The sequence below is a fragment of the Macroventuria anomochaeta genome (assembly GCF_010093625.1).
Source record: "Macroventuria anomochaeta strain CBS 525.71 unplaced genomic scaffold BU25scaffold_3, whole genome shotgun sequence".
Taxonomy (NCBI): domain Eukaryota; kingdom Fungi; phylum Ascomycota; class Dothideomycetes; order Pleosporales; family Didymellaceae; genus Macroventuria; species Macroventuria anomochaeta.
Window position 1 is genome coordinate 1,156,483 of NW_022985364.1, and position 12,550 is coordinate 1,169,032.

The following is a 12,550-nucleotide window of genomic DNA, read 5'->3' on the forward strand; positions in this document are numbered from 1 at the left end:
GAATTGTGAACTCGCGATATTTTGCTCGGAGGCGTGGATGCGGCTAGTTAGTGGCGGGCGGTGAGATTCTACGGGAGGGGTCTCGAAGACCAGGAAAAGCCCACTCGGCGGAGCTGACAGCTTCACGTGACCATCTCGAGTGCGCAATCACGAGGCTCGTATTTGGACTTCATCTGTTTGCAGCAAATGGTTGTTTGAAGTCGAATGTCACTGTGGTCTCGCTCAGGATTGTCAACGTTAACTTGCATGGAACATTGGAAGGTGCAATCTTCGGTTCATGCAGGTGAGCCTCTTCATCACCGCTCATCTCGGGATTCGGCGCTTTCTCCATGCCTGACATCTGCTGCACGTCGTCGAGCATGTGCATTCAGTTTTTTGGTTCCAAAGCTCCGCGGTCTTCCCAATGATCGTTTTGGTGCATCAGCATATGCTCATCAAGTGCCGGTTCCCGGTTTGTCTATCACGTTGAGGGAATGGCGCACGATGCTACCCTTCACGATACCAACGCCTCAACGCCCCAGTTTATCGGGAGGCTCCACTTTTGCAGCGCACCAACATTGAATTCGAGATTCAACTTTCAAACTCAATTGTCTACGACTTGAGGATGTCGCGTACTGCAAGATACACGCGGTAAAATACGTTTGATGCTGACGACGACAGAATATCCTTTGATGCGAGGAGCTGGAAACAAGGAGCCCAGACATCCGCCAAAAGCTTTCTTCCGCCGCATTCGTGCCCTGGCAAGGCTTGCGTGGGAGCCACGGGAGGAAATGCTGCTCCATCGGGTGCACTTCTCCGCTCTCTCTAACCATGTTTTGGCTAGCCGGCATGCTAGACATCGCTTCGATGTCACACCTGCGCAGGTCAAGCTCATTCAGCCTCCAGTCTTGGCTCTCATTCGTGGAAGAACAAAGCACAGGCTCTCCATCCGTTATGTGGAGTATCGACTGATAAGATGAGGGTAGGACGGGGCCCCAGATTCAGTCGGTATGGGGTCCTGGGGGCTAGTTGGCTCTAGAGCAAGCTTTTGCGGCTGCTTTGGCACTTTGATTCGTGTGATAATGCTGGAGGCGTCAGTTAATGGATCCTAGCACATGGTGAAGGCGTACCGACTCCATGGGGTTGACATGGGACGGGTGCGCGCTCCGTGCTGTGCAGTGTTGTATATATTGTATAGGGATAGTCCCCTCCCTGACAACTACGAACACTCGCTGTGGCCTTTGCGGAGTTCTAGTCGACAGTAGCCTTGACAAGAGTCACCACTTCGAACCACTACAGAGCAGGGCAGCAACCGCAATCATGGTGTCTGCTAAGAGAGCGTACAACTGGTAAATCACGAACACTGTCTTCATAATGAACAAGACTAACATCCATCAGGTACATCTCCCTCGTTGCAGCATCTTGCATGGTGCTCTACGGATACGATGCCTCAGTCTTCAACGCCGTTCAGGGTTCGAAGAACTGGATTAACTACTTCAACCACCCCGATGCCAACACCATCGGAGCCATCAACACTGCATACACCGTCGGAGCTGTCGTAGCTGGTTTCTTCCTCGGTGGACCTCTCGCTGATTACGCTGGACGTCGCATCGGCATGGCCACTGGATCCGTTCTCGTCATCATCGCCACCTTCATGCAAACATTTGCACCCCGCGGAAGTATCGGTGTCTTCATTGCTGGTCGTGTCATCATCGGTCTGGGTCAAGGCCTCGCATTGAGTAGGTCTCTTATTTTGACGCTGAAAAATAACCACTAACGCACTCTCAGCTGCTGGCCCTATCTACATTGGTGAACTCGCACCTCCTGAGATCCGTGGTATGATCATGTCCTTCTGGCAGATGTTCTACTCGGTCGGTTCCTTCATCGCATACTGGGTCAACTTCGCATGCTCCAAGCACCCTCAGAAGCTCGGCGAGTGGGACTGGAAGATGGTTGTCATATTCCAGATTCTCATGCCTATCATCATCCTCTCTCAGATCTTCTTCATCCCTGAATCGCCCCGTTGGTACATTCAGAAGAGCAAGAACTACGAGTCCGCCAAGGCCTCTTTGATGCTTGTGCGAGACACCGAGCAGGAAGTCGAAGACGAGCTCCTCATCATCCGCGAGGCTATCGAGTTCGAGGCTGAGGCTATCTCCAGCGGTTACTCTGCTCTCTGGAAGGACAAGTCCGTCCGCAAGCGCATGTACATTGCGATGATCATCAACGCTGGCCAGCAGATCACCGGACAGGGAACCCTCAACTCTTACTCCACCATCATCTACAAGAAGGTCTTCAAGGCTGCCGACACCATTGCGCTCATCAATGCCCTCAACGCTACATTCGGTATTCTATTCACCCTCAACGCTACCTGGACTGTCGACCGCTTTGGTCGCAAGTTCTTGTTCATTGTCGGTGGTATTGGCATGGGTGTTTGCATGGTCATCGCTGCTTCAGTTGAGACTCAGACCCCGACTTACGATGGCGCCAAGTCGCAGCCTGTCGGTATCGCGATTGTGTTCCTTATGTTCTTGTTCGCCTTCTTCTGTAGGTCATCACCCATTCCTATCACCCTCGAGCCCTTACTAATGCATTAACAGACAAGCCTTCGTGGGGTGCCACCGTCTGGATCTACACCGCCGAAATTTTCTCCATGAACGTCCGCGCTCAGGCTGTCGGCATGTGCTCGCAGACTCAGAACGTCGCCAACTCGATCGTCCAACAATTCTTCCCTCTCTTCCTCCAGAACGAGGGTTTCTACGCTTTCTACATGTTCGCAGCTATCAACATCCTTTTAGCTGCCTTTGTATGGTTCTTCGTTCCCGAGACCAAGAAGGTCGGTCTCGAGGAGATGGACGCCATGTTCGGTGGAGCCAACCACATCGATGGCGGCGCTGAGCTGGAGAAGAAGCACATTGAGCACGAGGAATTTGCTGTTGACCCGGAGCAGAAGAACGCTGTTACCGAGCGTAGGAATGTGTAGAAGATTTTTATGTTTACGATCATGGTTCGTTGTTAGTTGTTGAGATGGTTGACAGGGTCATTGGATTCATCTGTAGGCCTGGGCCGACTTCAATCAAGGTTGACCAACTCCAATCAACAATATTCACACCTCACAACTATAGTTCTACGAACTTGCGAACCGTTCTTCAAACTTTACTGAATTAATGCACCGGGTATAAAATCTCCCCAAGCCATCCCTGCCTTCCATCTTCACCCATCCACAACCCCACTGGAATCTTCTACACGGCACACCAGCTATACACAGCTTTGGCTTCCACTTTACATCTACTCTCCAAGGCAAACATCGGAATTCAAAAAGCTACTACCAAGATAAACTTTCAAGACTACAACATGGTCTCCACCAAAGGCCCTACAAGACTCAAATAGGCACCCTTCTCAAGGCAGCACCGCGACGCGCGCGCGCCAAACAACACACCCCTCCCCATCGCGATCCCAGGAGCAAGGAAACGCATCCCCTCCCCGACAGATTCACCAACGGCGACACAACACCAGGCCAGATCCACCATCATCGCGGTTATGTCACAGACGACACAATGTGGCCTGACAAGAAAATCGCGAGAGACGAAGAAGAAATAACTCGCAATCCCAATCCTTCCTGCTTGGGTATAACGGCACCGCCTGGTTTCGGTCCCAGGAAAGTCACCATTAAGAAAGTGGATGTCGTACCGGATGATCTTCCTCCCCGCCAGAATAAGAGGGAGATGAATCAGTATAAGTGGGAAAAGGTGGTGGGAAGGAGAAAGAATATGGACACTGCTTATGCGGATGAGCTTGGTGCTAGGAGTGATTCGGGGTATGAAAGCGTGGAGGAACCGGAGGAGGGGTTTTATGTCCGGGAGCAGAAAGGTGATGGGTCGGTGTTGGTGGACAGGGGGTCGCAGGTGAATTCGCTTGGAAGTGGGTATAGTGTCCTTTAGATTTAAGGTGTTGTATTCGTCGTGCTTGTATTTCAGATTTCTGGTACAGGGTTATAGCCTGTCGTAGGCTTCAAGGTATACTTTCGTATCTTGTTTCACTCCCTATTTCAATGTTGTATTCTTCCATAGCTTCATCATCAGATAGAACGTTCCAAATCCAACTCTTGCATTCGCCAAAGTGCTGTATAGTTGTTGCACCATGCTCAGATGAGAACGCCAAATCTCCTCAGGGTCCCCTTTCCTGTCGTAATCTTCATACCGATTCTATGTTTGCTGTCAGTCTTTGCGCATAACCTGAAAAGTATACAACTCACCTTGCATCCAAGACATATCCACCCCAGCTACCTGCAGCCTCGAGCCACGTCTTACATTGGTTCAGCTGGTCCTGGTGTGCCTGTGGGTTACCATCGGCATCGGCTTCTTGCCACATGCACGCCGCCATCTCGTATCGCGCAACTGGGGGCATCCAATCATCCTTCAAAGCGCCTGCAAATGCCGTGGCATCATGGACGATGACCTCCTTCTGCAAGATCTCCTTAGCTTCGGCCGTTTGGCCCAAAGTGCGTAATGTTACGGCGCGGAGCGTGGAAAGGATGGCTTTCTCGTTCAAGTCTTCCTTTGCCCAGTGAGGATTCGCGGACGATTCGCTCCATGCGAGATTCTCGAGCGAGTGCTGCAAATGCTCAGGACGCATGCGCTTGTAGCCGTTCCAAAAGTAGATCATCTCCTCGATGGGCGAAACACCAATAGCGTCGATGAAGGGACAGTTCCATTCCTTCGCACGTGCCTCCCACCTCGAGATCTTGCGGTTGACAAATGTGTCGAATGGTAACTGACGACCCATGAACTTCTTCTTGCCAATGTTGGGAATGACCTGCTTGAAATACTCGTTTGCCTGGTCTGCGTAGGCCTGTGCAGCTTTCGGGTCCGTAACCTTGGCTCGTCGGTATAGCTCAACGTAGGAAGCTCCGCAAATGTAGTAGTACAGTCCGTGACTCCAGTTGTTGAGCGTGATGCAAGTCTGGAAGGCGGTACTGGTCTTTACATAGTCGTGCATGTACATAAGATCCAGGGAGCGTTCGAACCAGCTCAAGGCCTCAAGCTGCTTGAAAGGCGACTTGCCGATGTCTTCCAAGAATTGAACAGAGCGTTCCAGCTCTTTCTCCCTAGATATCATGCGAGCCTCCTCAAGTAGCCACAGATGACTCTTCGGGTACCTCCTTCTCATCTCCGCCATAAGTGCTTTGCATCTTCTCTCTGGGTATGCACCCTCGCCGGTCTGCGGGATGATGTCGCAGAAGCCGACGAAACCATTGAAGAAGCCCATCAGCACAACGCCAGCCATGGCACCGTGTATATTGTTGAACTTGGTTGCCTGCCAAAGCATCCGAAGACCACGATCCTTGTCTCCCTTGAAGCCGATAACTTTGAGCACGGATGCGAAGGCCGGCGGAACCATTGACACGATCACCAGCAGAATGCCAAAGCAGAAGCTAGCTCCAGAGATGATGAATTCATCAATGGGATGCTCGGTGAATTCTGATACACTGGCCACTCCATTGTCGTCCTTCAACACGAGGTTCTCGAATTCGGCGATCGGGTCTGGGACAGAAGTATCTTGCGAGTTCCCGGCAGGCAGACCTGGTGCGGAGCTTGCATTGACGTCCACCTCTTTTTGCGCATTGTTCAATGCGACCGACCCCCCTTGAACGGGTAGGTTGAGATGACCTGTGTATTCCAACGGCGTCTGAGCACCTCGCTCTTGCTCAGCATCAACGAAGTCGAACTCGTTATCGCTATCGCCATTGTTGTTCTTTGTTTGTACTGTTGTGGGCTTTGCTCCGGTCTGCTCCAAGCTTGTGGTCGAGGGGTTCGTGGACTTGCGGAGCGAGGGTGTCTTGGAAAGTGTCTTCTTGAGCGTGCTTCCGCCTGTAGATCGAATGGACGCCGGTCTCGAAGTCGTGCGCGAGGTCGTTGCTGAGTTCAGACTGCTTGAACTCTTTGTACGTAGGAATGTTCTTTCCGCCTCCATCACACTTTCCAACGTAATGTACGCCTTTCGTAGCTTATAGAAACTCTTGAGAGCTTCGGTCAAGCTTTCGTTCAGCACCCCGACAACAGCGCTCATCAACTGTGCCTCCGCCTGACATACGGCATATTCGGTTCCTGGAGGGTAGATGTTCGAGCGAAACGAGTTTGCGTCCTTGGTGACTCTTCGCTGGCTTTCGTATGCGCCAGTCTCGGCAGTATAGAGCATGTCGTTGGCTACGTCAAATCAGTACTAGACCTGCGTAGTATCCTAGATTTGAGACCCAGACCTTCACGCATAACATCTTGCTCGAATCCCAAGGTTGCTCGCATGAACATGCAGACACCGACTCCCAGCTATACATTTGTGAGCTTCCATGCTGGCCCCTGGCGGCCTATCGTGGGTGGTGCACACCTGGTGGAATGGCGAGTGACCCTTTCGGAGATGCTCTTCAGCACTATCGATGTCATCGGCCATGATATGGGTGACAGCTGCTCGCGTGCCATTAGTTGGGGTTCAGGATCTTAGACTGCGGAAATCGTACCGCTCATGGCATCCTGAACTGTCTCACGTCAGTGTCTTTCGTTCAATGAATTATACTGTACACACTCTGAGCAAGCTCATCAATTGCTGTTAAGCTTCTGGTATGGGCGGGGGCCTTGCCCTTGCCACCAAGCCACCCTAGAACCATGCTGACTACCGAGTCTTCAAACAAAGATACTATATAGAGATGAGGCACGACAAGAGAAAGAGAGAGGAATAGAAGAAAGGGGAGTGGAGGCAAGAGCAATCGAGTATATTCAAAACTCCGGTCAAGGCGGAGCGGGACTAGAGATAGCGAGCTCCAACCGTAATGCGCGTATGGAGAAAGCGGAGCTGACGGACGAAGCTGACGACGTCATGAATCCCGCGGCGGCCTCAAGGTTCGAACGAAAACGAATATGCGAGCACAAGTGCGCACTACGAACAGCGTTCGAAAGGTAACGAGACGAAATACACACGTCAAGGCCAAGCTCTAGTAATGCTTGTATGATCGGCGGAGAGAGTGCAGGGACGATGCGTGACCCCACGTGCACGTGACTGCTTTGTTGCGGCGGTCTTTGGAGCCGCATCGATAGCTCGTGAAACAACATCGCCATCTCACAACCACAACGAACCGCCATACCCACCTCCGCCTGCAACCACCGCCAAACCGTACACTACATCTCCACTTACACCCAAGATGTCCGGCGCCGCACAAGGAGGAGCTCCCACAACAAAAGCCGTCAGCGACGCACCGAACGGGCAACCGGCCGCCGTCTCCGCAAAGCCCGCGCCTCAGCTGGAGGAAGATGACGAGTTCGAGGACTTTCCTGTCGAGGGTACGCATTACCAGGAACCACAGGAGTCAAGGGAGCGTGTGCTAACGAAGAGCCTAGACTGGGGCGAGGAGGAGACACAGACCCACGGTGACAAGACGCACCTGTGGGAAGAGAGCTGGGACGATGATGACACAACTGAGGAATTCGCGAACCAGCTGAGGTGAGTGGAGTTGCGGCTGGGTTGATAGCTGAGAGGCAAGGTCTAACAACTGGTAGGGACGAGCTGAAGAAGCTGGGCAAATGAAGCACCTAGCCTTACGACGAGACGATGATAGTTCATAGGCCTCGCAACAAGCGTGCGAAGGCGAAAGATGCTGTGGAAGAACCGAGGATCATCACGATCGCGCAGAGTGCATCTGTAGCATTACGAGCATCACGATCATAGAGCACGATTTGGAAGTCAATAACAGACATCAAGCTGTCTTGAGATGGGAATTAATTAAACTACATCAATCATAACTTCGGAGATATACCTTCCGAATCTGAGCTTGGTCTCCCTGCAGCAAGTGGCTTACTTACTTGACAGAGCAGACACACCAGGCAGGTCCTTGCCCTCGAGCAGCTCGAGCGACGCACCACCACCAGTGGAGACGTGGGACAGCTTGTCCTCTACGCCGTACTTGGCGGCAACTGTGGCTGTGTCACCTCCACCGATAATAACAATTTTGCCGCTCTGCGCGGCCTCGACAGCGGCATCGAGTGTGGCCTTTGTGCCGGTAGCGAACTTGTCGAACTCGAAGACACCAGCGGGACCGTTCCAGAGAATGGTCTGGGCCTCACCGATAGCCTCCTTGTAGAGTTTGATCGACTTCTCTCCGCAGTCAAGACCCATCCAGCCATCTGGAATGCCGTCCTTGTCCTCAGCGTACCCTACTTCGGCATCCTTGGAGAACTTATCGGCGGTGATGTAGTCAACGGGGAGGACAATCTTAACGTTGTTCTTCTTGGCCTTCTCGACAAGGTCCTTGACGGTCTTGCTGCCGGCCTCGTCGAACAGAGAGTCACCAATCTTGACGCCCTCGAGGGTCTTCTTGAATGTGAAGGACATTCCACCGCAGATGATCAGGCTGTTGACCTTGCCGAGCAGGTTGTCGATGAGCTGGATCTTGTCGGAGACCTTAGCACCACCGAGGATGGCGAGGAAGGGCCTCTTGGGCTCCTCAAGCGCCTGAGCGAAGTAGTCGAGCTCCTTCTTGACGAGGAAGCCGGAAGCCTTCTGGGGGAGGTCGACACCGACCATGGAGCTGTGAGCGCGGTGGGCAGTACCGAAAGCGTCGTCTGTGCACGATTAGTATAGGAAGGCCCGGGTCTCAAGAGCAACAGCACTCACTGATGTAGACATCACCAAGGGCAGTCAGGCCTTTGCGGAACTCCTCAACCTTGGCCTTGTCGACCTTCTGCTTCTTGCCCTCGTCATCCTTGTAGCTGCCCTCCTCCTCGGCGTGGAAGCGCAGGTTCTCAAGGAGAATGACCTGTCCGTCCTTGGCGCTGTTCACGGTCTCCTCGACCTGCTTGCCAACGCAGTCGTCTGTGAAGGTCACGCTCTTGCTGAGCAGCTTCTCGAGCTCGGGAACAACCGGCTTGAGACTGTACTTCGGGTTCGGCTTGCCATCCGGGCGGCCGAGGTGGGACATGAGGATGACGGCCTTGGCTCCGTTGTCGACGGCATGCTTGATGGTGGGGAGAGCACCGACGATGCGCTGGTTGTTGGTGATCTTCTTATCGGAGTCGAGGGGGACGTTGAAGTCGACCTGTAGAGCTGTTCGTTAATGATTGATCACGCATTGAGTGTCGTTGATTTTCACTTACGCGAATCAAGACGCGCTTGCCCTTGAGGTCGACATCGGCAATAGAGAGCTTGTTGGAGAGAGACATGGTTGTGTTGTGAGTACTATAGTGGCAGCGGGGTCAGCGGAGCTGTTCTATAGCTTACAGATTTCGATTGAACAAGCAAAAGTACACAACAACAACTTGTAGGTATCGAGAAATGACAGTTCACGTACTTTTTGGCAGGTAGAGTGTAAAGATCTCAATGCGCGGGCTCAGGCTGAGTATTTGTTGTTGAGCGCCGCGAATGCACGACCCCTCCGAAAGCTTTAGTGACGTTTTGGCGTGCCATCACCCCACTAGTGAGGGGCTCTCTGAGATTGCTACGAAACCGGCGAGTAGCTTGGCCAAAACATCACTCCCGCGGCCGAGAGAATGTTCTTTTTCTGCTCATCAGCTGTGAACGATAAGTCTAGGCCAGGTGGGCCGAGGTGAGGTTCTGCATGATCTGCGTTGCTGAACCCTGAACTACGAGCAGTGCCTCCACCGTGTGGTGACACTGACCTTTGATCAAGGTCAATAGCGAATACCTATGTCGAGACAATCACATCGCGTTTGCATAACAACAACAGCATGGCTGGAGGCCGAATAGCCCTGCTCCCCCAACTCATACATGAGTGAAGAGGAAGAGTGATCGTGGAGGAAAGAACCTTGCATTCGAAGAGAAGAGACGCTATCCACGAAAATGCTAGGTCGAAAACATCAGACATCAACATCTGAGCACCTATCGCGCCTCGCAGGCTTCTACCTACAGCTCAGTCATCGCCACATCTTATTCCTGTATTCCCTCCTCGTCGGGTCCACATAATGCAGCAAAGCTTGCAAATAATCAACGATATCTATCTCACTTCTTTCTCTTCCCAGCAATCTTAGGTTTGTCAACAAACCCATCAGAATCAAGCAACGAAGGTTAGTGGTTTAGCTGAGAAACGTATGTGGACTTTTTCTTGAAGTGCACGATGTCGAACCTGCCGGACGCGTGTGGATGATTCATACCCACGCCTATCTGCTCGGCTATCTGCTTTTGCATGTGCTCGATCTGAATGTCGATAGTGATAGCCTCGCTGACTGTAAAGACCGATTCTAGCAAACTGATTGCCCTGGAGTGATTTCACTGATCATCTGGAACTTGTCAGTTGATGACCTGTCGCGGACGAGGAGTCCAGATCGGCTCTCCTGAACAACCATTGGAAACGAACCGCCTCCCCCACACCAAACAAATCGACATACCATCTCACCAATTCCCTAAAACCTCTGCACCCCTCCCCATGATGCCTCTCCACAACATCCATCCAAACCCCCATCGCCTTCAAACAAGCAATCCACATCTTCTCCAGCGCACCTAGCACATTCCGCTTACTACTATACTCTGCCAAGCGCTCAAACATCGCACCGTCCTTTCTGCATGCTACAGCCACGGTGACAAAATGCGCATCTTGAGTATAGTGTAGCACGTCGAAGGAGGATTGTTCGGCGTGGTGGAAACACATGCCTTGGAGCTGAGCTGTGAGGTGGTTAGGTGGTGGTGATTGATTTTTGGGGGAGAGAGTACATATGATCATGGATTTGAGGTTGTGGGTGCGGGCGATGTGGGAGGGAGGGAGGCCGAGGACGTCGTTGCGGATCTCTTGGAGGGTTTGGGTCATGCTGGGTTGAAGTAACTCGTCTCCTGATTATGTGTGGGTTTCGGTTCAAGGTAGGAAATGCTCGTCGAAGAGGCGATACACATCATTGTGAGGTCTAATGAGCAAGCTCGCGTGATAGCTGGATTGCTGCTTCGATTGGCAAACTTGTCCGTGGAAGTGGTCGAGTGGTCTTGTCGTGTGTCCGTTCCTTGAAGATGGCGGTGTACTGAACCAAAGCATTCCGAGTATCCGGAGTAAGTATGCTACGCCGAAGTAAGTCGTATGATTGTTGGCTTGCGGCTCTCGATCTGCAGGTTGGATTCTATGAGCGGTAACCAAGCACATTCTCGTCACCGCACGTGCAGTCACTTGTCTAGAGATATGTGATTGCGACGTAAAAACGAAGGACCTAGGAACATATGCGTAAGCTTCTCTGAAGAGCATACAGACAAAACGCCGCAAAGATGCCAAAACGCCAAACTGTCTTAACCCAGCCAATCCTATGCAGAAGCGCTCAGAACAGAAGTTAAGGGGTATCCTACGATGTCGCGACCATGGCCATGACCCGACGGTATGCGAACCAAGGATACATATACAAGGGAAGTCGTTCAATGTAGGAAACGTTTACGCCTCCTCGGCGGAATTGGTCAGAGAGAGGTATGCGGTCCAGGCGATACCGACGGTGGAAACAAAGGGCTCGAGACAATGTTAGCAAGATTTGCGAGAAGAGAGTCAGGAAACGTACAATCTGGAACTGGATGGGCATGACCCTGAAGTTGATGATCTGCACAGTCGGCCAGATCAAGAAGTTGGCCTTCAGCGCTGGAACGTAGACGTCCTGGAACTTGCGCTGCACAGCGCGCTTTCCACCACCCTCTGCAATCGTCATGTACGTGAAGAACGCCGCAAGACCGGCTGGCGCAAAGAGAAACTGATCAAATGCAACACGCTTGAGCGCCGGTATCCACGCGCTGCCGATCTTTGTGATAGGGAATGTCTTGGAGAGGAAACCGAACCAGCGGTGCTGAATGGGCGACATAAGGAAACCGTAGGACATGAAGCGGATTGTGCGCTCGAAGTCGAAGGGAGGCGGCAGCTTCCTCGAGTCGGGGATGATGTCGTGTGCGGGCCACGGGTTGCGGCGGTCGAGGTCGTGGATTTCGATTGCGAGGAAGTCGTCCTTGCCTGCGCCGCCTTTGCGGTTTGCGCGCTCGCGGACGGCGGTCAGAGTCTGGGCTACTGTGTCTGCAATGCCACCAAGCACCTGGATAATCGTCAGTCGTTGTCCAACTGTGCGTGCAATGCAGAATATCATCTGCGAGCGGTGATGACCCTGTGCGACGGGGACACATACCGCGTTGGTGATCATGGTGGTGAGCACTGGTCGCTGGCCATAGTAGCTATTGTACTTGCGGGCGATGAGCGAGACAGCCATGATCTGGAGGAGGAAGACGGTCGTGTGCAGGAGTGGCTGTGAGAAACCATGTTAGCAGCTAGAGATGACGAGTGATGAGAGCAAGAATGCGCAGACTCGTGCGCGTGACGACAGCTACCGGGTGCAAGAGATGAGAAAAGGAGGTCGCTCACTATCTTGCCGTAGATCCAGCGGCTGTTGAGTTGGTAGAGCAGTCTGCGTGTGGCTTCAGGCATTGTGGTCGTGCTGAGTAGCAAATGCTAGGCAATTCCCTTTTCAAATGACGTCCTTGAGACGCACGGCTATCGCTTCCGGGTGGGTCCTGTAATCCACTACCTTGTGTCAATCGTGGGTGTTGGCGCTGCGTGCAATGG

At 52.5% G+C, this 12,550-nt stretch overlaps 6 protein-coding genes across 6 annotated transcripts; 2 read left to right on the top strand and 4 right to left on the bottom strand.

The window, feature by feature from the left end:
- Positions 1–1,299: 1,299 nt before the first annotated feature.
- On the top strand, positions 1,300–2,962 carry BU25DRAFT_418002 (MFS sugar transporter-like protein; the record flags this gene model as incomplete). The annotated part of the gene is made up of 4 exons (XM_033707845.1): positions 1,300–1,328; positions 1,378–1,718; positions 1,768–2,526; positions 2,580–2,962. 4 exons carry the CDS (start codon positions 1,300–1,302, stop codon positions 2,960–2,962), a joined length of 1,512 nt encoding a protein of 503 aa, XP_033566482.1.
- A 971-nt stretch (positions 2,963–3,933) lies between these two features.
- BU25DRAFT_406834 (uncharacterized protein) lies at positions 3,934–6,578 on the bottom strand. The gene is made up of 6 exons (XM_033705380.1): positions 6,559–6,578; positions 6,494–6,511; positions 6,364–6,440; positions 6,239–6,305; positions 4,235–6,185; positions 3,934–4,184 (listed from the first exon to the last, which is right to left on the bottom strand). Exons 3-6 carry the CDS (start codon positions 6,424–6,426, stop codon positions 4,124–4,126), a joined length of 2,142 nt encoding a protein of 713 aa, XP_033566483.1. The 5' UTR covers positions 6,427–6,440; positions 6,494–6,511; positions 6,559–6,578; the 3' UTR covers positions 3,934–4,123.
- A 510-nt stretch (positions 6,579–7,088) lies between these two features.
- On the top strand, positions 7,089–7,777 carry BU25DRAFT_406836 (uncharacterized protein). Its single transcript, XM_033705381.1, has 3 exons — positions 7,089–7,310; positions 7,368–7,470; positions 7,527–7,777. Exons 1-3 carry the CDS (start codon positions 7,172–7,174, stop codon positions 7,552–7,554), a joined length of 270 nt encoding a protein of 89 aa, XP_033566484.1. The 5' UTR covers positions 7,089–7,171; the 3' UTR covers positions 7,555–7,777.
- A 44-nt stretch (positions 7,778–7,821) lies between these two features.
- Positions 7,822–9,185, bottom strand: BU25DRAFT_454645 (phosphoglycerate kinase; the record flags this gene model as incomplete). Its single annotated transcript, XM_033709882.1, has 3 exons — positions 7,822–8,588; positions 8,641–9,061; positions 9,120–9,185. The coding sequence occupies 3 exons, from the start codon at positions 9,183–9,185 to the stop codon at positions 7,822–7,824; spliced, it is 1,254 nt and encodes a 417-aa protein (XP_033566485.1).
- Positions 9,186–10,047: 862 nt separating this feature from the next.
- On the bottom strand, positions 10,048–10,783 carry BU25DRAFT_418006 (uncharacterized protein; the record flags this gene model as incomplete). The annotated part of the gene is made up of 2 exons (XM_033707846.1): positions 10,048–10,237; positions 10,368–10,783. The coding sequence occupies 2 exons, from the start codon at positions 10,781–10,783 to the stop codon at positions 10,048–10,050; spliced, it is 606 nt and encodes a 201-aa protein (XP_033566486.1).
- A 603-nt stretch (positions 10,784–11,386) lies between these two features.
- On the bottom strand, positions 11,387–12,412 carry BU25DRAFT_331573 (uncharacterized protein; the record flags this gene model as incomplete). The annotated part of the gene is made up of 4 exons (XM_033702406.1): positions 11,387–11,458; positions 11,508–12,026; positions 12,105–12,233; positions 12,350–12,412. The coding sequence occupies 4 exons, from the start codon at positions 12,410–12,412 to the stop codon at positions 11,387–11,389; spliced, it is 783 nt and encodes a 260-aa protein (XP_033566487.1).
- Between the last annotated feature and the right edge of the window lie 138 nt (positions 12,413–12,550).

Excerpts from the sequence above, each read along its gene's own strand:
- BU25DRAFT_406836 (XM_033705381.1), top strand. The coding sequence starts at position 7,172 with ATGTCCGGCGCCGCACAAGGAGGAGCTCCCACAACAAAAGCCGTCAGC. Across the intron at positions 7,311-7,367 it reads CGAGGACTTTCCTGTCGAGG|ACTGGGGCGAGGAGGAGACA; the intron begins GTACGCATTACC and ends CGAAGAGCCTAG. Across the intron at positions 7,471-7,526 it reads GAATTCGCGAACCAGCTGAG|GGACGAGCTGAAGAAGCTGG; the intron begins GTGAGTGGAGTT and ends AACAACTGGTAG.
- BU25DRAFT_406834 (XM_033705380.1), bottom strand. The coding sequence starts at position 6,426 with ATGGCCGATGACATCGATAGTGCTGAAGAGCATCTCCGAAAGGGTCAC. Across the intron at positions 6,306-6,363 it reads GTCACTCGCCATTCCACCAG|CTGGGAGTCGGTGTCTGCAT; the intron begins GTGTGCACCACC and ends ACAAATGTATAG. Across the intron at positions 6,186-6,238 it reads GCAAGATGTTATGCGTGAAG|CCAACGACATGCTCTATACT; the intron begins GTCTGGGTCTCA and ends GATTTGACGTAG.